The sequence below is a fragment of the Pleurodeles waltl genome, chromosome 9, assembly GCF_031143425.1.
Source record: "Pleurodeles waltl isolate 20211129_DDA chromosome 9, aPleWal1.hap1.20221129, whole genome shotgun sequence".
Taxonomy (NCBI): Eukaryota; Metazoa; Chordata; class Amphibia; order Caudata; family Salamandridae; genus Pleurodeles; species Pleurodeles waltl.
The window spans coordinates 97,407,630-97,431,298 of record NC_090448.1 but is presented as its reverse complement, the minus strand read 5'-3'; the positions used below and the strand labels follow the sequence as shown (position 1 = coordinate 97,431,298).

The window sequence follows — 23,669 nt, the reverse complement described above, 5'->3', positions numbered from 1 at the left end:
CAGCGGACCTGTCCAACAAGAAGAAAATAAACCATCTTTAAAGGGACTCCCACCTCACTCCTGAAGTGTAAGTCACCACCACTCTGCACCTAACACCCCTGGCCAGAGTCCAGAGGAACCAGCGACCCAGCGAGGATCCCCATGCGACTCCCACATCATGTCCACCCGGGGCTGACCTCTCTGCACCCCCACGACGACGCCTGCAGATGGAATCCTGAGGACCCCCCTGACTTCCCAGGACGAAGTAATCCAACGCCTGGAAGTAGCACTGCACCCGCAGCCCCCAGGCCCGTGAATAACCGACCACCAGTGCAGCAGTGACCAGCAGGCAGCCCTCACCCTTGTCCAGTCGGTGGCTGGCCTGAGAAGCCCCCCTGTGCCCAGCCTGCAACGTCTGAGTGACCCCCGGGTCCCTCCATTGATTTCAATTACAAAGCCGACGCCTTGTTTGCCCACTGCAACCGGTCGCCCCTGTGACATTGAGGGTGTGCTTTGTGTGCCTCCTTGGGACCCCCCCCCCCACCCAGTGCTCTACTATACCCCCCTGGTCTGCTCCCCAAGGACGCAGGTACTTACCTGCCAGCAGACTCGAACCAGAGCACCTCCTGTCTCCAATGTTATTTGGGCCCCTCTTTGACCTCTGCACCTGACCGTCCCTGTGTTGCTGGTGCTGGGTGTTTGGGGTTGACTTGAACCCCCAGTAGTGGGCTGCCTATGACCCGGAGACTAAACTTGTCAGTGCTGTACTTACTTCCCCAGGAACTGTTGAATTTTGCACTGTGTCCACTTTTAAAATAGCTTATTGGCATTTTATGCCAAACTCTGTACATTACTGTTTTGATTCAAAGTTCTATCTATACCTATGCAAAGTACCTTACATTGAATGTTCTTACCTGCAATTTGACTCTTGTGGTTCTAAAATAAATGAAGAAAATAATATTTTTCTATATAAAAACCTATTAGCCTATTAGCCTGGAGTTAAGTCATTGAGTGTGTGTTCTCATTTATTGCCTGTGTGTGTACAAAAAATTCTTAAAACTACCCTCTGATAAGCCTAACTGCTCGACCACACTACCACAGATAGAGCATTAGTATTATCTATTATTGCCTCTGTCAAGCCTCTTGGGGAACCCCTGGACTCTGTGCACACTATATCTCATTTTGATATAGTATATACAGAGCCAGCTTCCCCAACCTAGTAAAAAATGAAGTTACCCACATGCACAAGAATCACCCCATAAAACAACCTCACAGATGCACACTTATTTAGGCATGAAGAGAGGGGAGGCTCAACAGCTCATAATTAAAAACTGTTCATAACCAATAGCCATTTTTTCCAAACTAGGTATCCAGAGTGGGGCCACCTTCCGATGCCTTACTGAAATAACAAAAAACGTAGGAATTCCTAAGAAATAAATGGCAACATGCAAGAATGTAATGTGTGGTTTTTTTTTTTTGGTTTTCTTTTTTTATACAACATCCAAACCTAGCTCTGCAGTCAAGCCACTACATGCACCACCTCTACTTTGAACCATCACCTTGCCCCCCAACGGGACCAAGAGCAACAAACTGCTCAAAGAACTTTCTGCACCAGTACCCCCATCAGGATGAAGAGCTATAAACTGCTCCAAGAACTTTGAACATCCTAACACCCAACAGAGGAACTCCCAGCACCAAAGATCTTTGGATATCTCTGCCGGAATCATCCAAAGACCTACTATGTCTCACAAGTTATGTGTTTTTATACATTTATACATTCTCTGTTTACTAGGGGTGCTAGTGCATCCATGCTTTCCTAACTAGTGGCCTTGTCTAAAGGACTCTATTCAGAATTCACCACTGCTCTCGCACATAACCTATAATTACTCAGCACCCAACACTAGCATTCCACATGCACTGCACAGTGCCCTTTTACACATCAAGTGGTATGTTATATCTGTTCGCTGATACCACAAGCAGTAGGTGCAGATAGACTTTACTTATCCCAAGAGATAGCCCCGGAAAAAGCAAAATACCATCCGTACCTATGAAGGATTAGGACCAAAATGCAACCTAATTGAGTAGAGCCGTATAGGGTAGTAGTAAATCTGACCCGCTGCAACTCCATTCCATAGCACTGTACCTTCTCCTAGCGATATCCAAACCGAGCGAGACAGGATGCACAGAAAGGGATCTATAGGGGAGGATTCTGTTTGGCTCCGACACTTTCCAGAAAAAAGATTCTTGGAGATAGCTAATCCACCAAATCAGTGCACAAGCACATTTGCTCCCATCTGTGGTCCCAGGGTGACCCTTAGCGTGCCCGGGGCTGTTTTCATTAACAACAAGTGGACCCTGTAGGAGGCTGGTCTGGCTTGTAGTGGGTACCAGAGGTACTTACACCTTGTGCCAGGTCCAGTTATCCCTTATTAGTGTAGATGAGGTGTTTCTAGCAGCTTAGGCTGATAGAAGGTAGCTATGGCAAAGAAGCTTAGGCTGAACTAGGAGACATGCAAAGCTCCTCCTATACCACTTATATCACATGCACAATATCATAAGAAAACACAATACACAGAGTTACTAAAAATAAAGGTACTTTATTTTTATGACAATATGTCACAAGTATCTCAGTGAGTACCCTCAGTAAGAAGGTAAGATATATACACAAGTTATATGTACACAAACCAAAATGATATAAGTAAGAGCAAGAAAAGTAATGCAAACAGTGTAGAGTTACAATAGGTTGCAATAGGCAAGCATAGGTATAGGGGCAACACAAACCATATACTCCAAAAGTGGAATGCGAATCACGATTGGACCCCAGACCTATGTGAGCGTGTAGAGGGTCGCTAGGACTGTAAGAAAACAGTGAGGGTTACCAAAATACCCCACCCCAAGACCCTGAAAAGTAGGAATAAAGTGCACCTACTACCCCCAGAGAGCACAATAGTCGTGATAGGGGGATTCTGCAGGAAGAACAAACACCAGCAGTGCACTGACCATCGATTTCTGGACCTGAGGACCTGCAAGGCAAGGGGACTAAGTCCAGTAGTCGCGACAGTGTCCGGGGGGGGGGCAGGAGCCCGGGGAACCCCGGCTGAAGGTGCAAGGCAGCTTGGAGTTCTGCAAGAAAGAAGAGGACTAGGAACTTCTCCTTTGAAAGACAGATGTCCCACGTCGCGATGAAGCTTGCAGAGGTGTTCCCACGCAGAAATACCGCAAACAAGCCTTGCTAGCTGCAAGGGTCGCAGTAGAGGTTTTTGGGTGGTGCTGAGGGCCAGGATGTCGCCTTTTGGAGGAGGAGTCAGAGGGGGCGCTCAGCAACTCAGAGTCCTCACAGAAGCAGGCAGAACCCGTAGTAGTACCCCAACAGGCAATTAAAAGAATAGTGAACCGGAGTCCACGCGAAGTTACAAAAGGGGGTCCCACGATATCAGAGGCCAACTCAGAGGGTTGTGCACTGCAGGACGGAGTGCTGGGGACCCAGGCTAGGCTGTGCACGAAGGAAATCCTGGAAGAGTGCACAGGAGCCGGAGCAGCTGCAAATCACGTGGTACACAGCTTTGCAGTCTAGCGAGGGGAGGCAAGGACTTACCTCCACCAAACTTGGACTGAAGAGTCACTGGACTGTGGGAGTCACTTGGACAGAGTCGTCAGGATGAGAGGGGACCCAGAGGACCAGTGATGCAGACTTTTGGTGCCTGCGTTAGCAGGGGGAAGATTCCATCTACCCACAGGAGATTTCTTTGGAGCTTCTGGTGCAGGGTGAAGGCAGGCTACCCCCAGAGCATGCACCACCTGGAAACAGTCGAGAAAGCCGGCAGGATTAGGCGCTACAATGTTGCTGGTAGTCGTCTTGCTACTTTGTTGCGGTTTTGCAGGCGTCCTGGAGCAGTCAGCGGTCGATCCTTGGTAGAAGATGAAGAGGGAGATACATTTGTTATCTGAAGAATTCCCCAAAGCAGAGACCCTAAAAAGCCAGAAAAGGAGGTTTGGCTACCGCGTTAGGAGGATTGGATACCAAGAGAGGCAAGAGCCTATCAGAAGGGGCCTCTGACGTCACCTGCTGGCACTGGCCACTCAGAGCAGTCCAGTGTGCCCCCAACACCTCTGTTTCCAAGATGGCAGAGGTCTGGGACACACTGGAGGAGCTCTGGGCACCTCCCCTGGGAGGTACTGGCCAGGGGAGTGGTCACTCCCCTTTCCTTTGTCCAGTTTTGCGCCAGGGCAGGGCTGGGGGATTCCTGAACTGGTGTAGACTGGCTTATGCAGAGATGGGCACCATCTGTGCCCATCAAAGCATTTCCAGAGGCTGGGGGAGGCTACTCCTCCCCAGCCCTTCACACCTATTTCCAAAGGGAGAGGGTGTAACACCCTCTCTCAGAGGAAATCCTTTGTTCTGCCTTCCTGGGCCAGGGCTGCCTGGACCCCAGGAGGGCAGAAACCTGTCTGAGGGGTTGGCAGCAGCAGCAGCTGCAGTGGAGACCCCGGAAAGGCAGTTTGGCAGTACCCAGGTTCTGTGCTAGAGACCCGGGGGATCATGGAATTGTCACCCCAGTACCAGAATGGTATTGGGGTGACAATTCCATGATCTTAGACATGTTACATGGCCATGTTTGGAGTTACCATTGTGACGCTATACATACGTAGTGACCTATGTATAGTGCACGCGTGTAATGGTGTCCGCGCACTCACAAAGTCTGGGGAATTTGCCCTGAACGATGTGGGGGCACCGTGGCTAGTGCCAGGGTGCCCACACACTAAGTAACTTTGCACCCAACCTTCACTAGGTGAAGGTTAGACATATAAGTTACTTATGTGCAGTGGTAAATGGCTGTGAGATAACGTGGACGTTATTTCACGCAGGCTGCAGTGGCAGGCCTGTGTAAGAATTGTCAGAACTCCCTATGGGTGGCAAAAGAAATGCTGCAGCCCATAGGGATCTCCTGGAACCCCAATACCCTGGGTACCTCAGTACCATATACAAGGGAATTATATGGGTGTATCAGTGTGCCAATGTGAATTGGTGAAATTGGTCACTAGCCTGTTAGTGACAAATTTGGAAAGCAGAGAGAGCATAACCACTGAGGTTCTGGTTAGCAGAGCCTCAGTGAGACAGTTAGTCACCACACAGGGAACACATACAGGGCACATATTATGAGCACTGGGGCCCTGCCTGGCAGGGTCCCAGTGACACAAGGACTAAAACAACATACATACAGTGAAATATGGGGGTAACATGCCAGGCAAGATGGTACTTTCCTACAGACCCCAGACATAGTGTCAGTGCAGGTCCATCCACCTCGATGATATGAAGGGAAATGTGTCTTGTAGCAGAGGGTTAAATATCAGTGTAGATACCCTGTGTCGGGAGATCATTAAGATAGGTACACGTGGATAGAAGGGAAGGGGCAAACCCTAATTGTATGGAAACTGGCACTGTATTCCTTATGTTTCAGAGGCAAAGGAACCATTCCGCTGAGTAGAATGAAAACTGTGGCACAATACTGCACATTCTTGACATGCATTGGGCACCTCCACGCTGATAGACACCTACTGTCAATGTGGTGAGTTTGCTTACTCCCAGTTCATCCCTGGATGGTGGGGCCACTGCGCTCTCGTCACCATACACACTCAAACCCTGGCATCCCCGGAGAAGATCTGTCTGAACTGTACCAACACCTACTAAGATAGAAGACGACTGTTGCATCAGGCTCGAGAGAAAAGAGCTGCTGATTATTTTGGCTACTGTCAGTTTAAGGACATTCCTGAGGAATTTAGACTGGTCACTGATGCCCAGGTATTGGCAGGGGGTCCATACCCTTCACTTTGCAGACAAAAGCAAACACCCGCTGGTTGGAATTAACTTGGTGAGTAATGCTCAAAATGATGAACAGTACTGAGCTCGGCCTTAATGCAATCAAGGAAGAACTGAGAGCCATCCTCCTCATGGTGATGCAATGTCTGTACAAGTTAGACATGATGACCGCAGTGGAGGGTGGGGTTTCCATGAAGATTGGTGCATCCTGCTGTACTTTTATGCCTGCCAATGACATGGACAATTGAACTCTGACACTTGCCATTCAAGAATTGCACCGACTACAGAAAGACATGCGTGAAGAGGGAGGTGCCCCTGAGCATGAGTGGCTCACAAATTGGTTCTTCCGGTTCCTCTGTAGCTGACTGGTCTGTGCACGTCATTGCTGCCCATTTTCATCCTGTTACAGTTTTTGTGTCGTTTCCTAAAGGGGGAGGGGGGAGAGGAGTGGCCCCTGCTGTAAAATCCCTGTTCTCAAATTGGGTAGAATGAAAGTAGCTCGGGAAGTAGGACAGCTAAACAGTGTGACTGTCCTGATATGTAGGTTTGATAGTGTAGTTGAAAATTCAATTAAAGGGGGTAATGTTAACATTGGATTAATTGATGTCGATGTGCACAGCGACACATTCTTATACACGGACGCAGTCATATCACCATAATTGGATTTCCCCTTCATTAACTGTATGAGACCTAGATTTGAGGTTACTAACTGACAGATCCCTGTTCTGTGTGAATATGAAGGAGTTCAGTCCTTAGCAGAACAACATCCATTAGATCATGATAAGGCTCAATAGAGGTCTGAAATATGGTCTGATACACCCCTCTCTTCACGATAGATACACCCCTCCACTTAACGCTATACACTGTAACAGCCAAGGACTTTAATTGGGTATGCTTTGTCTGAATTTGCTCTGGGAAGTGCCATCACTGGACAAGCAACTTCACTTACCTTTGAACTATTCTGGTCAATCTCAAGTTTGTTTATAACAAGTGTAACCAACATGATTTTGTGGTAGTTTCTCTTAACGTTGAGAGGCTCCCTCATTATATTAAAATAAATATTTGCATATCCTCACAGTACACATGCAGACACCGCTTTAATACAGGCGATTCAACTCTTAGCAGCGGAAAGTGAGAAACGGAAGGAAATGTCAATCATGTAAAGGTTCACAAACAGTCAGGGAGGTTCCCATATCCATCCCAACACTACTGTAAAGAGGGGGTTGCCATTCCAATCCAGAGTGACACAGATCCGCTAGGACATTGTTTTCGCAAAGGCTGCCACATAGCAGCAAGCAATGTTTGTGGGTTTCATCTATGTGGTCGTTTGAGCTAAAAGTGATTTTTACAGTGATTAATAAACTCCTTCCTCTACCTCCATGCCAAAGTGCTAATTGGTGTGTATTGGAATGTAGTACTTGCCCCAATGATGGAAAATTCTGCCCACCTTACAGTACAACGGAGATAGATACCTGCAGCGAGTTTTAATGATGGACTGTTCCCTACTAGACCCTTATTAATTACCACACCCAGCAGAAACGGATTATAGCTTCATTTTGTGCATGCATTGCACACAAACACACGGAAATGTGTTTTTGTTAACGCCTTTTCTGTTGCAACGAGTAACTGACACAGACATTAAACCAAACAGCATTTCAGACTGTGATGCGATATGGATTCATAGCACACTGGGCATGGTGAAACTCCACTGAAACAGTGGCACTTGAACAGTATAAGCTCCCTCATTATAAGGATACACTGTACATACCTGGAAGAAAAGGAACACTTAGTGACTTCTCATCATATGGTATAGTCAGCAGGTAAAGCTACTGTGTGAAGCAAGTTAATGCAGGATTCTGCACAGTACAAACCACAAGCAAATTCCTCCCAGAAGACTTTTGAGCAGAGGGTTGAAGATCTTACAGCACAATATGAAAAAGCACATTCACAAGACATGCTTTGTGTGCTTCTGAAGGTGACCTGTGACAATGCCGTTGCAAAGGGTGGGGGGGAGGAAGCATATAGCCACTAGAAGTCACGCAAATTCGGCGGTTGAATATTATAATTTACACATTATGGCTGAAATCTGCACCACAGCAGTTTTGCCCATGTATGCCCTGAGATACTGGCCAATTGTCAATCGTAGGGTAAAGGTATACTAAGTGCAGATCCAAAGTCACTTTTGTGAGAACTCTACTCTTGCTAGGCCAAATTAATTACTCTACTGGCCAGCAGGAGGATCAAAGGCCTTCCCACAAGTAAGAGCCATTTGACAGTGGCTGGCGTCTGTTCCTGGAAAAGGAAGGGTGGTAGAATCAAAATGTGCTAATTACCTTTCACATTGCACCTGGCCTGAGCCTAGTCACCACAATATAGGAGGACAGCAACACTTCTGGAGCCAAACACAGAAGGGGCTTCCCTTTGAAGATGTGATGGGAGGGACTGTCCACAGACCACTTTGAGCTGCCATGTTGAAATGTCCCAGAATGGTGTGCAGGAGAGGTGGAGAGATGTCATCCTAGGTTTGGGCAGAGGTGCCTGCCTTCCAGAACCTTCTACCCTCTCTTGAAAACCCCTGCACAAGGGAAAGACAGTTGGGAACTTACTGGATGTGGGAGTGACAACCCAGGATGAATGCCCTGCTAAAAGGAGAAGCCATTTCACCCTACTGTAAGGATGGATTTAAAGACTTAGGGGGTGATTCTGACCCCGGCGGTTCACTACCGCCGGGGCCAGGGTCGGCGGGAGCACCGCCAACAGGCTGGCGGTGCCCCGCAGGGCATTCTGACCGCGGCGGTTTGGCCGCGGTCAGAAAGGGAAAACCGGCGGTCTCCCGCCGGTTTTCCGCTGCCCTGGGAATCCCCCGATTCTGACAGCCCATACCGCCATCCTGTTCCTGGCGGTTCTCCCGCCAGGAACAGGATGGCGGTATGGGTTGTCGTGGGGCCCCTGGGGGCCCCTGCAGTGCCCATGCCAATGGCATGGGCACTGCAGGGGCCCCCGTAAGAGGGCCCCACTTTGTATTTCAGTGTCTGCATTGCAGAAACTGAAATACGCGACGGGTGCCACTGCACCCGTCGCACCTTCCCACTCCGCCGGCTCAATTCTGAGCCGGCGTCCTAGTGGGAAGGGTTTTTGCACTGGGCTGGCGGGCGGCCTTTTGGCGGTCGCCCGCCAGCCCAGTGCAAAAGCCAAAATACCCTCAGCGGTCTTGCGACCGCGGAGCGGTATTTTGGAGGGGGGAAGTCTGGCGGGCGGCCTCCGCCGCCCGCCAGACTTAGAATGACCCCCTTAGACTCCAACTCAACTGACACCCTTGGAATAGTTTTGTTTATCCAAGACTATTGCGTGTCCCTCCCCCCACACCTTATACACTTTGAGGGCCAGTAGAGGGATGGGCCTGCAGAGAGTCATCCTGGAAATTCTGTGGACTGATACTGCAAATGGGGGACATCTGTCAGGAGGGGCCATTGACTCTACTTCTGACACACTGTTGCTGTGCAAGATGGCTGAAGCTATGGGGCCTGGGAGTGTGGTAGGGATGGTATTCTGCTGTTGGGCTGCTGAGGAACCACCCCCCTCCCCCAAGCTAGAGCCCCCTGTGCAAAGTGAAATGCCCCCTGTGCAAATTGGCCCTATGGGGGTCGGAGCATATAGCCACAGACTTTTGGTACCCTTGAGTGACCAGACACAAAATGAAGCCCATAGTGTGGCACTGGATTTTTCAAAAGTACCCCAGGGATGTATCATCACTGGGGGCTGGCGCAAGCTCCTTCATTTTTATCGTCTCAAGGTAGAACTGTCCTGAGGGCCCCCATCTTTCCGGTACAGAAGAGGATAGGCGGAACCCCATTCCTTCAGAAGAGGTTTGCTCCCCCTTCCCTGGGCCCTTGTTATGAGAGAGCAGGGCACACTCCACTCAGATGCCCACCTGCGAGGACACAGGCAGGATAAATGAGATACCAGCTCCTATGCCTGTGCAGGAGTAGTTTTAGCCGGGTGGGGAAATGGCCAGGCAGTGCATGAATGGGTGCCACACACTGCCCAAATCTAAAACTTTGCAAAAACAAAATTCCTTCTTGCAGAATGGTGAAACCGCTCATAAACATGCATGGGGTGGTGGAGCACCACATAAGCTCCAGTGGGTCCTAAATTGGCATATTGTTTGTTGTGGTGCCCTAGGAAGAGCAAGGCACCACAGTTTCTGGAAAGTGTTTGTGGGGTGGCTGTCCGAGGTGTAGCAGCCCTAGAAGATTCTTCAAAAAGGTTGCCCTGCGTCTTCCAGGGGGTTCCCCCTGGAGAAGTTTGGTGGTGTTTCCAACATTCCTAGAATTTGTGCTTTTGAACACGCCTTCTGGAGTGCAGAGTCCCTTGTTGGTTGGTCTTATGGCTGCAATAGAAGAATGTTAAAAGGACAAAGAAAGACTCTCGCACAGATTGAATTAATTTGATAATGACATTGTAATGTTATATTTTAATGAATGTTATTAAAAGATGGCACCGTCCAATGGGATTTCAGTGGTGTTACAATTTATTTTATGTATTTCTGCTTTTTTTAGGGTTGAGGGCGCAAATCGCTCTGTCCCTGGTGTAATCTCTCTGTGGGCTTTTAACCACACCCATGTCATGCCCACCAGTTTGGTTGGTTCGTGGGCTTGCCTTTTAAAATTTGCTTGATTTAATTAGTGAAAGACATGCATACGTCATGCCTTTTCCGGTGTTTAGCCCGCCTCGAGCGCATAGGCCAACTACTGAAAACATACGATGCCCCAATGTTTTTGGTATGGTTTCTGGACTACTTTTTCTTTTTATTTCACAGGCAGCGCAATCTCACTGGGCAGTAGTTGAGCGATTTGCATGACATCGACCCTGTTACATGGATAATTGCACTTTTACAGACACGTTTCACTGCAAGCAAAATTCTGTTTCCTTTTATGTGTCTGCTTTGCGCTCATGGCGGCTGTCTGCTCGCTTATGTGAAACTATTTTACTTTTCATTTTCAGTTTATGTGGCAAGAAATGTCCAGTTACAAGTTTACTACGCTAATATCTTTAACTCGAGCAAATGCGAGGCCTGGTGCATTGCAAATGCTTGTATTAATGTGATGACACTCTGATAAAGTCATTAGGCTTTCCTTTTGATAGCATTCCCATATATTGTGTCTGGTATGTGGGGTGTAGAGGGTACTGTGTTTACAGTGTTTAGGGCTCGCTAGGGGTGTAATATGCTGTGATGGTGTCAGCGTAGACATCTCCACCTGCCTAATTGTACATATTTGTTAATTAATGCATAGTATTTCATAGTGCATAATATGGTACATTTCCTTTTTGTAAGAAAAAGCATAGACCAAGCAAAGGTTTATTGAGTATTTGTTGTGGACCAGCAGACTGGGATACTAGCTCACACTTCCTCCTCAGAGTAGGACTTGACTGTTCGTCTTCGCTACCCTGAGAGAATCAAGTGCTACAATGGGGTACTTGGTTCCCAGTAAAAGGATGGTTGCAGACGTATTACTGTTTAGTTCTGTTACAGATGCTATAGTTCTTGATTGCTTTCTTTAATTTAGGGCTAAGACTTTTTAGTTCTCTGTTGGATGATATGTTTAAACCCTTGGTTTTTTTTTTTGGCAAGATTGATCGAGATTCAACTTAAATTATTTTATTCCAAGTTACTGTTGGTTTATATCTGATGGTTCCTCCTCCTACTCTACCCTTGATTGTGCTACTCATGCATTGTTTGCGCCCTTTAGCCCTGTAAGTGGTGGTTCTGAAGTTTGGTTTTCTGGCCTTACCCTTTCTGTATAATGACTTATTCATATTCATCTCGGTCAGTAAGACATTCTGTTTATGAAGGCCACTAGTGTCCATGTCCATATTTGTACTATATGACCTCTTCTCTGGTCTTGTGGTCCTTCCTGGAGCCAGTCTATATCCTATGTTGCTTTTATGAGGCTCCGTCCAGTGGGCCAGGGACCATGTAAACCTACTTGTCTGTTGTGCTAGTTTCTGCTAGGGCAGCATGGCAGTTCCCTTCTATGTGTTGGATTGTGGGAGTAGGATCAAAGATGGTATACCCTTTGTCTCCTCTGTGGTCTTAATTATTAAGCCCGATTTTGTTGTGGCTCCTGATTTTTGGTCCTGCTTCTCATTCATTTATTTTAAGTATACAGTGTTCTTGGAAAGTTCTGCACAAACTCTTGTTCTCGAAAATCTACTGGGAGTTACTCACTCATTCAGGCCTAGTTATTTGCAGTTGTATTTCCTCTGATCCCCTAGAATGCCCCTTATCACTCACTTATTCATCATCCCATGAACACTCTTTTGTGCTTTTTTGCTTAAGAGCATTAGAAAGACGGGCATGTTAACCTAAGGTACAACAACAAGGCTTTCTTCCTTCTGATCAGACATGCTCTTCTTTTGTCTACAGTGAAGAACTTTGGAATCCGAGCACTTCACTGTTTCAAACTTAAATTCATTTAGCTTCTGTAGGATCATAAGGGATTTTGTGCAGGCCTTGCCTAGAAACCATGCCATTATCTTTTTTGTTTCTCTTTAAACCAACATGTTTGGTAAATATAGCATTGTGAAGTCTAGCTCAGCTGATAACAAGGGGAAAGAGGTATAGATCATTCTACCTGCTAGCACCATCTTTGGAGCAATATTTTGTACATCTCAGATGTGGGCAATTGACTTTATTTACTAAATTACAAATTAATTAAATTGGGACTGCTTACATTGTTGTTAAACTGCTGCAAATATAATGCACTAATTTTCATGAACATTGTTTGAAGTTTTCTCTCCAATATTCCTGTTAATCTTTGCAGGCTTTGATGGAACTCTCTATGATTTCTTCTGTGGGTACGAAGATTTGAAAAACAAGCGTGTTCGTTTTGTGGGAAATGCAGAGCAGAGGATTCAAGAAGATTATTTGCGGATCCTAAGATACTTTAGGTGAGATGATCCAACTACATAGGCCATGCAAACCTTTTATATTACAACCTTTTTAGTAATGAGACCTGCTCCTGGCTCCTAAAATGATCTGACCAAGATTGCTGACTTCTGTGTGACCTTCTGAATAAACCTCTTCCTGTTGAATCTGGGTCCTTAAAGTCTTACTTAGATACTGACTTCTAACTCTTGTTGCAAATGTTAGGCCATTATGACCCTTCCCTTAAGAAGCAATCTTCAGTTTATTATTGGCTTTCTGACCCAGAGTAATCTACTTTTGCTTTCTGGAATTTGGAGTCCAAAAATATTTGCCTATAACGTCTGCTACGTAGGCGTTATACCCAATGAAGAAATATAACACTAACTTAAAATAAACTTCGAATTTGTCGACTGTGTGGCGTGTTACCTACAAAATATAGTTTTGTTTATAGAGCACATATGTTTGACCACTCCTGTTCTGGGCAATCTCGAGTCTGCTTTGCTCCACAAATCTGTGTGTTAGTCCAACAAAGAAGGAGGTCAAAGAGAGCGAGATGGCAGGGATTGGAAACAAGGGAAAAGAAAGGAGAAGTAGAACAGAGTCTGAAAGAAACAGGAGAAGGGGCAACTTTGCAAAGGTTTTAACAATTATTGCCAGTTTTCCTTGTAATTCAAAGCAGTGGATACTTTGCAAGCTCCATGAATGCCAAGCAGTCTTAGCTTACTCTTGAAGGATGGTGCACAGGTGCAGCTAGCTACTGGAGAGGAGCACAAGCGGTACAAACAGGCAGTTATACATTTTTGCAAACCTTCAATATTTTGTTCAAAGTTAAAGGGTTCAGTAGCAGTGTTTCACTTAGCTATACATTATGTTTAGTACACTTGCATGCAGACAGTCTAATCCAGGCAGATTAACACTAACTAGAATCAGACAGTTCTAGCCTATGTCATACAAGTGCAGAGCCTTGTCTAAAGTAGAAAAGTTCAGTAAAGTCTGTTCAGGTGTTATAAAAATGTTAATTATCATTCAGTCAGACACACACTTGATCGTTTGTGCTGACTGAGGCTGTAGGGCTCAGACGCAAGAGGTTGGAGCTGTCGGAATGCAGTTGCCAGCAACTGTTGGCAGTGAATCCACTGTCATGTGAGGAAGTAACACTTGAACTCTTTAGAGATCGAATTTATTTCATATCATTAGTTGGTTAAAACCATATATGAATTACAACTATTCTAAAGCAGCAATAAAAACAAATAATTAAATAAGCATCTCTAGTGCACTATTTAAAGTGCATCTGACTAAATATAGTTTGGTAGCAAGGTGCACAGTGTAATTATGAGGTAGTCTTGTCAAAGTAAAGTGCAGTGTGGCTTTATGCAGAGGGATGTAAAGTAACAGCCTTGTAAAGCCTGCTACGCTGCACCTACAAATCTAAGGGGCAATCCGCTTTTCTAGAGTCAAACTCAGACCATTGCAGATAACCAGTATGATATTTGTTATTGCAGGTAGGTTTAGTTAGTTAAAAACTTATAAATAAATAAAGCAGTAATCTTAAAAACTGCATATTAAAACTAAGGTAACCTTCTTGATGTCTGAAGGCCCCTCTTACTCGCTGGAATGAACTGAAACGCAACCAAACGTTCCAAGCCCTTGTTGATCACTGTCTCATGCCGTCTGCAGTTCCTTTTCGACCTTAACAAAATATTTTACAAAGTGGCAGATCAGTTGTATGTCCTCGGGCAAGAAACAAGACAGAACCACCTGTCTGCAGGACCGAAGTCTTTGTATGCAGCATTGCTTTTCTCTCAGCTTCTAACTCCTATCAAATGGACTAGGTTTTCCTCCCCTTTTCCACACAGCCAGCAGACAGTTGCAGACATTTTGCGCTCCCAAGTGGGTAGATGTAAACATGAAGGTAGGAAGCCCAACCAATATCTCAAAATGTTTTCCTTGAGCAAGCTTGAGAAGCTTATGCAGAAGTACTGTTGTTGTTCCACTTTGAGGTAGCCTGGTAGTACAACCCAACCCTGGATCTTTTGGCAACTGCCTCCTTGTCCTTTATCAGTGATACCAGAGTATTAGATTTCTTTACTGCAATATTAAAGCTGGTGAGTGTGGCCAACATTGCCCATATGTCTTGACATCCAAGTTGTGTTAATAACTCATTAAGATACATTCGAGCAGAGGAGCCACTTCTAGTTGCCAGGTCCCAGCCACAGTAGAGAGTTTAATCAGATAGCGCAGGCATTCTTCATTTTACACCTGAAGTTAATATACATGCCTCTTCTGTCGAGATACTGTCCTTGGAGACCAAACTCCAACCTTATCTCAGCTGGAGAAGAATATTTGGGAAGGCAGAAAATTGTTCTGTAAGCTTTGGCAGTCGCCCAGTCTAGCATTAAAACGTCCCTCCCTCTTAGCCCCTCGCTACCATAGGTTAATAGCGGGATCAATTTTGCCTGAATTACTCACAATAGAAGGGCTGAGTTAGAACCACACACTTTCCTTTTCAAATTGTTTATAGATAGTGTGAGAGCAGTGCCCTTTCTCTGCAGTGCGCCGCACTGCAAATAAAAAGTTATTTTATTGTGGATGATGATGCCCAGATATTTATAAGAGGACATCATCTCAAGCGGTCCGATGGTGATGCACCAACTTGGGATCTTCCTTCTCTGGCTGTTCACAGGCATTTCTTTCATTTTCTCAAAATAGATTTTTAGGCTGCTTGCAATTGAGTAAGCGTAGGTAGCATTGAGAAGGCATTGCAGTCCAAATGGAGTCTGACTTAGCACCAGGTCGTCTGCATAGAGGAGAGTCTGCCCAACGTAGGTGTGTGAGAATCTCTTTGGTCTAGAGTCTCTGTTCGGTCAGCAAGAAAAATATTAAATAGCCTGGGAGTGAGGACACAGCCCTGCTTCAAGCCTTTAAAGGTTGGAATGTGCCTTGAGAGATGCATCCCCGACTCCAGTTTATCTTGCACCCAGGTATCCATCTGTATGTAATATAATTAAAAGCCTCAGGAGAGTGGGCGATATTTTTTGTGCCGCCAATTTCCGCCATAACTTACCACAATTAATGTGGTCAAATGCAGCCTGGAAGTCAATAAAGCAGATCTAGAGAGGGGACTTCACGCTTGTGGCACCATCTAACAGCAGGGATAAAGCGGTTATGTTTGTTGCGGTTCCCACGTTCTTGCTGAAGCCGGTCTGGTTTATCAGAATGATATGTGTCGCCAAGGCCCAGGCTGTTAGCTCCTCCAAAATAATGCTGGTGAACTATTTGGCCTCATTAACGATCAGTGCCCCAAGTTGGTAGTGTTTTGCGCTGTTCTTATCACAATGCTTATGAATCGGGGAGATGATGGACCCTCTCCATGGTGCTGGGATGACGGAATCTTCCACTATCTGCAGAAATAGCGGCTCCAAGTGTTCTGGCCAATAGTTGGTAGCCTGCTTGTAGAGTGCTGAAGGTATCCAATTAGGACCTGGAGACCCTTCCTGTCTCCCCTTTCGTGTCTGCTTTTGGATTAGATGTCTTGTTACTAGAGCAAAACCCGAAGAGTGAGCTTGACAAGCCCCCCTTTCAGCGGCTGGCCATTACTCAGTCGGCACGGGAATACAGTTCAAGTGATCTAATTGGCTGGCCCCTTCTAACTTTGTTCCGCCTCATTTGAGTTGAAATGCTCCTGCAAAAAGATCACCCCTAAAGGAGATGGGCATTGTAACAGGTTTACCCCCCACCAGAATTGTGTGGCCATTAGCTTTGATGTCGTAGAGGAGTTGTGCCCAAAATGAGTCATCTCCTTCCCTTTTGTATGTCCAGGATAGCTTTTTTAGGGTGATCTTTTTCTGCCTAGGTTCCTGTTTCAGGAGAAGATTGCTTGGTTGCCAGTGCAATTTCCAGACAGTTTGCTTTATTAGTTATGTAATTTTACTTGTTTTTGTTGCAAAAGACTAAAGTGACTCCTGGCTTCTGGTTGCCTGCGCGGCCCTTTCACCAACGTAGCAAATGTTTCCCCCATTTCTTCAGTGAATGCCTCCCAAGCTGCTAACAGGTTTGGAATTGCAGCTTGCTGGTATTGAAGTATGTACTTGGCAGAGCTAGAAGAGAGTCTATGGATGACACGTAGAATGTTATTATTTTATTATTGATGGTGTATGCTGAACCCTGAACTTCAGGTAAATTACAAGGGGTTACAGGCCTTGTTCTGAGCATGAGCACCTGTGGAAGATGGTCGCTACATTCCTCCCCCACCAGTTGATTTGAAAGGATTTTATGGTATAAGGCTAAACTTATAAAGGTGTAATCTAAGGTTGACGTTACTCTTGAGGAGTGGAACGTTGCTGCTGGCGGGTCATCATTTGGAAAGTGCCCATTTAGGGCCCTGAGACCAAGACATTCCAGATCCCCTTGAAGATGTTTGCCTGTTTTGGTCAGTTTGCCCATTGAAATATTTACTTGTTGTGGAATTCCCCATTGTGATGACTGAACCGCTATGAATTTGTCTTTGGTTGTTCACAGCAGGTATAAGTTGAAGTCCTCCGAGACAATAAAATTAGCATCTTGTTCTTCATCCATCAGCCATTTGATTCCACTGATCAACAGCTTGGAGCCCTTTACTCTTCCTTTGGGATGCAGGTGCACATTCACAATCACAACCCTTATATCTTCCCCTTTGCTCCGGATCATTGCTCTAACTGCTTCTATCTCATTGTCTTCCACCCTTCGAGCAATCAAATCTTGCAAGTTTGCAGGCCGGGACATGATGTTCCATAAAGCCCTCCACGTAAAATGGCTTTTCCAGACAATGTAAAACGTAAAAAAAATATAAAAAGTGTTTTGTTTCCCACCCCATTGATGTTCCAGGAGCAAAAACGTTTAGGGCTTTGCTTATTTGCCCATTTTTCCAAGGCCAGAGAGCTTTCCATAGGCTGTGGGCCCATAGCGATAGTTAAGCTTTGTCATGCAGTCTTAGTTGTACTATTTAATGTGTGTGATATCCGTCTCAAATCTTGTGTGGCCAATCTCATTAAAACAGTTGAGAGTTGTACCTTGTTCTTCCTGCTGGCGAGAGGTTTCATCCCCCCTTGATGACTGAGTAAGTGTTTTTTTGGGGGGGAATTAGCCATGTCTGGGCTGTTTTGAGGCAAGTGAGGGATGTGGATAGCCCATGATGTAGCATGGAATTACTGTTATGCCCCAGGTTTGGAACTGACTCTGTCCTTCCAAGATCTTCCCGGGTATTTCAACAGTACCCCATGTAGCCTTTGTTGCCTCATTTCTATTTCATGAATTCTATTGCCAGCAGGTCAGGTAATTTCAAATGATTCAGATCCATGGTCATTGCTAAAATGCATAGAATGTTCCCTCTATTTAAGATGTCAGGATTTCCTTGTGATTTATATTCTGAAAGAAAGAGCAGGATGTCAGTGTCCAGGGCAGCCTTTGAGAGGGGTGCGGTCGTTTATTGTTCTGGTGAGCAGTTCGCCCATGCGTGTGCTAGGTTCCCTGTTGGTATAGTCAGGAGGAAGTGGGTTCAACGTGTGAGGCGCTGGCTCTGCCAGTTGGATTGCTTCCGTGGACCTTAGTTGTGACCCCTCCCCCCCCCCCCCCCCCCCCCAACCTTGGGGCTTCTCCTTCCCTAGTTCAGATTGAAACCTTAACTTGTGGCATTCCTAGTTCTGGTGCTGCAGTGCTTATCTTACGTTCTTGTGGGGAGCCCTGTTCAGGAGCCTCTGCAGCCTTCCTTATGGGGTGGGCAGGTCCCTCTTCTGTGCGGCGAGTGGTTGTCTTTGAACTGTCCTCTGTTTCTGCCAGCTCGCTGGAAATGGCTAGATTGTTACCCTCTCCCTGGTAGATTGGGAACTTGCGGAGTCCGATTGAAAATACTCAGTGATGACGTTTTTGTCATTTCTACCTTTCCTCTTCTGCTTGCGGCGAGATTGAGCGTTACCCCTTTGCTCGAATTCCCTTAGTTCACCTCTCTGATTGAGATCTTGATTGCTTTCTGTTCTGTTTCAGGAAACTCTAGCAGAGGCCTTCAGCTGGTTCTGGGTACTTTTGCTGGGGTGATCGTTTTTCTCCTATGTCTTGAAGTGCAGGGAAGCTGCAGATCGTCCATTGGGCTACAGTGCAGTCTAAAGATAGACCCCCACCTGGCTGGCGGACAACTGTATTCGATTCATGGGAAATAATGGCCCTCCTATTATCTGTGGTTTGTTTAAGTTCTGTTAGTAGATCGCCCATCATTGTTGGCAGCGTAGTTCGTTTGTTCATGACTGGGCTGCAGGCACAAGAGCAGGCTGCTTGCATTAGTTGGGAGTCGCTTTGAGCCCGCTGAATCAAACGGTTTAGCTCGGCAAGCTTGTTGTCAATTCCTGCAACTAAAGCGGCTAAGGAGTTGAGGATTGATAGCTGAATATACATCTTGTCAGCCTGATATCGAAGGGTGTTCACTAAGTACTGCATGGTGTTTAGAAGGGATGGCCAGATAGTATCGAATACTGAGCCTTCAGGTCTCTATTTTGGTTACAATTCGAGGTTGTATCTGTTCCTGCTTTATCTGGAGCCCTCAGGGTTTTGCTGGGGGAATTTTATAGATATGATGCAGCTAGTTCTTCCCACTCTTGGGTTGTTGGATAAGAAATATCACAGCCATTATCAGTAGGATCTTCCCTTTTGTCTCGATTGCTTTTCCGTTGCACAGACTTACTGGTCGGCAAGATGACTTGACTGTAGCCTTGATTGATGCCGTCAAGGCCGGCAGGGGGCACATCATCCCCCTGCGCTGGTATCTTGAGTCACGGGTCTTGTGCTGAAAGCTTCAGTCTCCATACCCGTCGGGGGCCCTTGATGGATTTTGCAAGAGAGTCTGAAGTTGTGTGATAGATTAGCGTGCCCCTCGGTGACCTTCTGTGTGGTCGGAAAAGGCTGGGCCATGGGAGGATCAACAACACCCACCTTTGGGTTGCTTGAACCAACTTGTTTGTGCTGCCCGCCCCTCAACAGTCTGTTCTGTGGGGGGCACAAGCACACCTTTAAATGTTACTTTTTACTTGTCCAGTGAAGTCCCAGTGAGTGAGGTCTCTCCTGCAGATAACCGAAGATGCCTTTACCGTGAGGTGCTCCCAGTACGACACCCAGATAGCACCCAAATGGCTGTGGAGTGAGTAGACTGCAGGCACGAGCAGATGGCAGATGAGGGTGCAGTGAACAGTGTGGGCCAGCAGAGGGAGATATGGACTGGTGCAGGCTAGGTGCCAGGTGCTTTTGGTGCTAAAGGGTTAACTGCTTGGCTGAGGCTTTTAATTGGTCAATATGTTAAGGGTAATTGGATTGTTGTAGTTATGGATGGGGAGCCTAGGGTACCAGTGGCACCCTGAACCTCAGCCACTGTGTGCCTAAGCCTCTGTCCCTGGGAAGGCTCTAAACATCTGCTTAGATGAACACCCCACCTCCCTGCATCACAGCTCATGTGGAGGCAGACAGATGCGATAAGAGCTTGCCCCACAGACTGGGGTGAGCAGAGGCAAAAGGCAAATGCAAAGGGTAATAGAGCAAGGGAAATGGTGGAGGGTCCCGAAAGCTCAAGACCTGGCAGGTACCTCTACCTCGCTACTCCTCTGCTCATATTCCTCCTTTCTCCTCCTCTCTGCATCCTTATAGTAATCACAAAAAGCTTCACAATTGTGTTTCTTGGCTTCCAGAACAAAAATGCAAAACAGGTATGCAGCGTTGTCATCAGCAAATACAGGTTATCACCATGCACAAGGGGGAGGAATATTATCTTGGGCATACTAGTAAATCTTTTAGGTACTTTGTCCTGAAAGACACAAGGGATTTCCATGTCATTTTCCCTTAGAGGATGTTGATGATTTTTCCTTCTTTATGACGTTAAACCTCCCAGTCTATGCTGTCTAAAATGGCAACCAGCATTCTTCGTACTAGACAAACTCTAGTCTACCCCAGAATGAGATACCACAAACGCTACTACAACACACACAAACGCACCATATCTCCCCTCTCACTGTGATTGACTTTGAGGATTCTGGTAATGAGATCTTACACAGATTTACCATTAAACAAAAAACAGAAGCCTTCCCAACTTGTGGTGCATGTAAAAAGGTGTGTACGAAACAACTATCCTACAGCTGCATCAACTGTTAGTAATGCAGTAGCTCGGACATGGTGAAGGTAGCTATCCATGTTGAAAGGAGTATCACATTGGGTGCGCCCCATCTCCAGCAGAGTTGAGCACTCGGTGAGCAACTTACCTAGAAATCATGTACAGCACTTCCTGTGTATGTGGCTAACGAGTCTCCTGTGCAGAAAACATACAGGGTGCATCAGAAAGGCTCACATTAGGAACGTTATGTATATATGTGGTATACAGTAGAAAACAATAAGCCAAAGTTAAAGCAAGGATGGGCCTGTCATTTGCTCCCTGCCTCATCTCCAAAAAAGCTTTGTGGAACAAATTTGTTTACATACTTAAAAAGAGATAATAATCCACAATTCCTCAGTTCATTTATTGTGTAGATATTGGTACTTAAATGTGGAAACATAGGTGCGAAAACATAACACGTCAATACTGTAACACATAACATACCGCAGATTGTACACAACGAAGTTTACAACAAACTATTTTTTGGTCAAGTCTTCCAATTATTATTTTTTGGAAGGCTGCTTTATCATATAGTAGCAGTCCTATTTAGAGGTAGTCCACAAGGAAAATTACATTAAAGGGATTAAATGTCCCACAAACATTTCTGCAATATGTCCCTCATAATCAATATCATCTCTTTGTTTCAACTTATTAGTGGACTCCAAAATATATGTAGACACGTTTCGGCCAATAACTGTGGGCCTCCTCAGGGCAAACAGGAAGACAATAGACTCTATAAAAATAATATTGAACACAATCAAATTCTATATCTGTGTGAAAAAAAAGTCAACTTTTCAGCTGTTAAAAGCCCATTGGAACTATGTACACACCGCACCAAAATTACCATGTGGGCACCGCCAATTGTATCTCAAAACCTCCCTCACTCTGCTGAAAAAGAATACCCAAGAGGATGTGTAAGAAAGGAAATCTATACCTTATACTTATACTGTGTTAATGATTTGTGCTCATATCATGCAGGAGGAAGCAAGGCTGGTATAGTTATACGAAGACATTGCCTCACCTAAATGCTAATAGTCAATCTGTCCACTCCAGCAAGGCAGAAAAATACATAATGCGGTCATGGTTTAAGGAAATTGTTTATAATGTATCGCCATCCAAGGATAACGATTGATTGGTGTGTCTAACGAGCTGCATGCAAACCTCCCCAAGGTGCGAGGGCAAACATGCTAAATGGTGAAGAAGTTATAAATACCTGTTCAGTCTCCATGAAATGGATTATGATCAAGTGAAACACTATAGCTGTACTGTCTGCCGCACGATTAAACACAGGAATTGACAACTGAATTATCACCTCGGAAGCAAGTCACTCCCATGTCTGAACACTCTTGTGTCGTAGTAGAATAAACGAGGACCCTCCTGCACACCTCCTTCATCTCTAGGGACACCAGCTCCTACTGGTGAATACAAAGAATATGAACTCATAGTAGTCCATGTACAAACTAAAGACCACTCGAGAAGCACTCCCATCCATCGTCTGGTAGTAGCTTTATTTAAATGAGATCACAAATGTGGTCTGCTGACCACAGCAGGTCACAGTTTATTTGATGGCATCTGGTCATAGTAGGTTGAATTTTGTGTCCTGCGTCATGAATACTGATGAGGTCTGTTGAATTGTGACTGTAGGGAACTGGGTTCTTTACAAACCCTTCCCCTGACCAACACACACACACACTTTCTGCCTGATATTTGATGCAACTTTGACTGAGGTGCACTGGGTCCCTGCCAACCTGGTCCCCAGTGCCAGTGTTCTTTCCCCCAAAACTGTACAACTGGCAAAACCTTCAGCACCCTCTGTAAGTCATGTAGGCATGCCACCCCCAGGCTAGTTCCACCCCTAAAGTGGACTAAGCTGAGGTGATGAGGTGAACACTATTTTTCAGAGGTAGCCCTCTTTGAGATGGCATACCTAGAGATTCCAGGACAGTCATGCCCACTTTCCACAGGAAGTGGTCATATAGGGGGTATACTGACCCCAAGGGTCCGTAGCCCATTGGCTACTACCCTACACACCCCTAACACCCCTAACACCCCTAAATTCAGTATGTAGAGGAGCCCCTGGCACCAGAGAAGCAGATTCAGATGACCTAAGAAGACCGAGAACGCCAAAGAGCCACAAAAGCATATGAAGGGAAAAGAAGCAACTGACCTGGTACCAACCCCGCCTGTTTGCATTCCTTGTCGAAATCTGCACCAAAGTTGATTTGTCCTGCAGCTGTGACTTCAGAAACCCAGGAAGACAGCCTGCCTTCAATAAGGACTCAAGACCTCCCATGAACAGCGGACCTGTTCTCCAGCAAACTCAAAAAGAAGGGACTGTGCCTCTGTAACTGTCAAAACCCGACACCTGAAGTCTCTACTGCACCACCGTTTCCGAGCCGAGTTGAAGTGGACCACCAGTGCCAACATGGTATGGTTTCCCAGCCCTCCAGAGTCTGAGTCCACAATGGTTTCACCCCTCCTGGTCTTCTTAACGATGCCTGCAGCCTCTGTGCACAGCCCCCTCCACCGTGACTGCTCCTGTAAAGAAAACCTGACCCCTAAGGACACCTCTGCACCCGTTGCCCCTGAGCTGTGGAGAAGAGCACCAAAGGTGCCTATCTGTGCACGAGCATCGTGAGGTCTGAGCTCCAATGTTGGTTCACCGTAGCTGGCCTCTTGGCCAGAGTCTGAAGCCACTTTTCACACTGACCTATCTCCATTGGAACGCATGGGGCACCCAATGCTGTTTTGCACTCGGCCGCCTCGTGCCGCTGAAGGTGTAC

At 46.1% G+C, this 23,669-nt stretch overlaps 1 protein-coding gene across 1 annotated transcript in view; it reads left to right on the top strand.

Annotated features, from left to right (window-relative positions):
- TRNT1 (tRNA nucleotidyl transferase 1) overlaps nt 1–23,669 on the top strand; it is an 83,454-nt gene that overhangs the window by 34,669 nt on the left and 25,116 nt on the right. Inside the window, exon 5 of the mRNA XM_069206359.1 lies at nt 12,622–12,748. Coding sequence (XP_069062460.1) covers nt 12,622–12,748 — 127 coding nt within the window. The remainder of the gene's footprint in view (nt 1–12,621; nt 12,749–23,669) is intronic.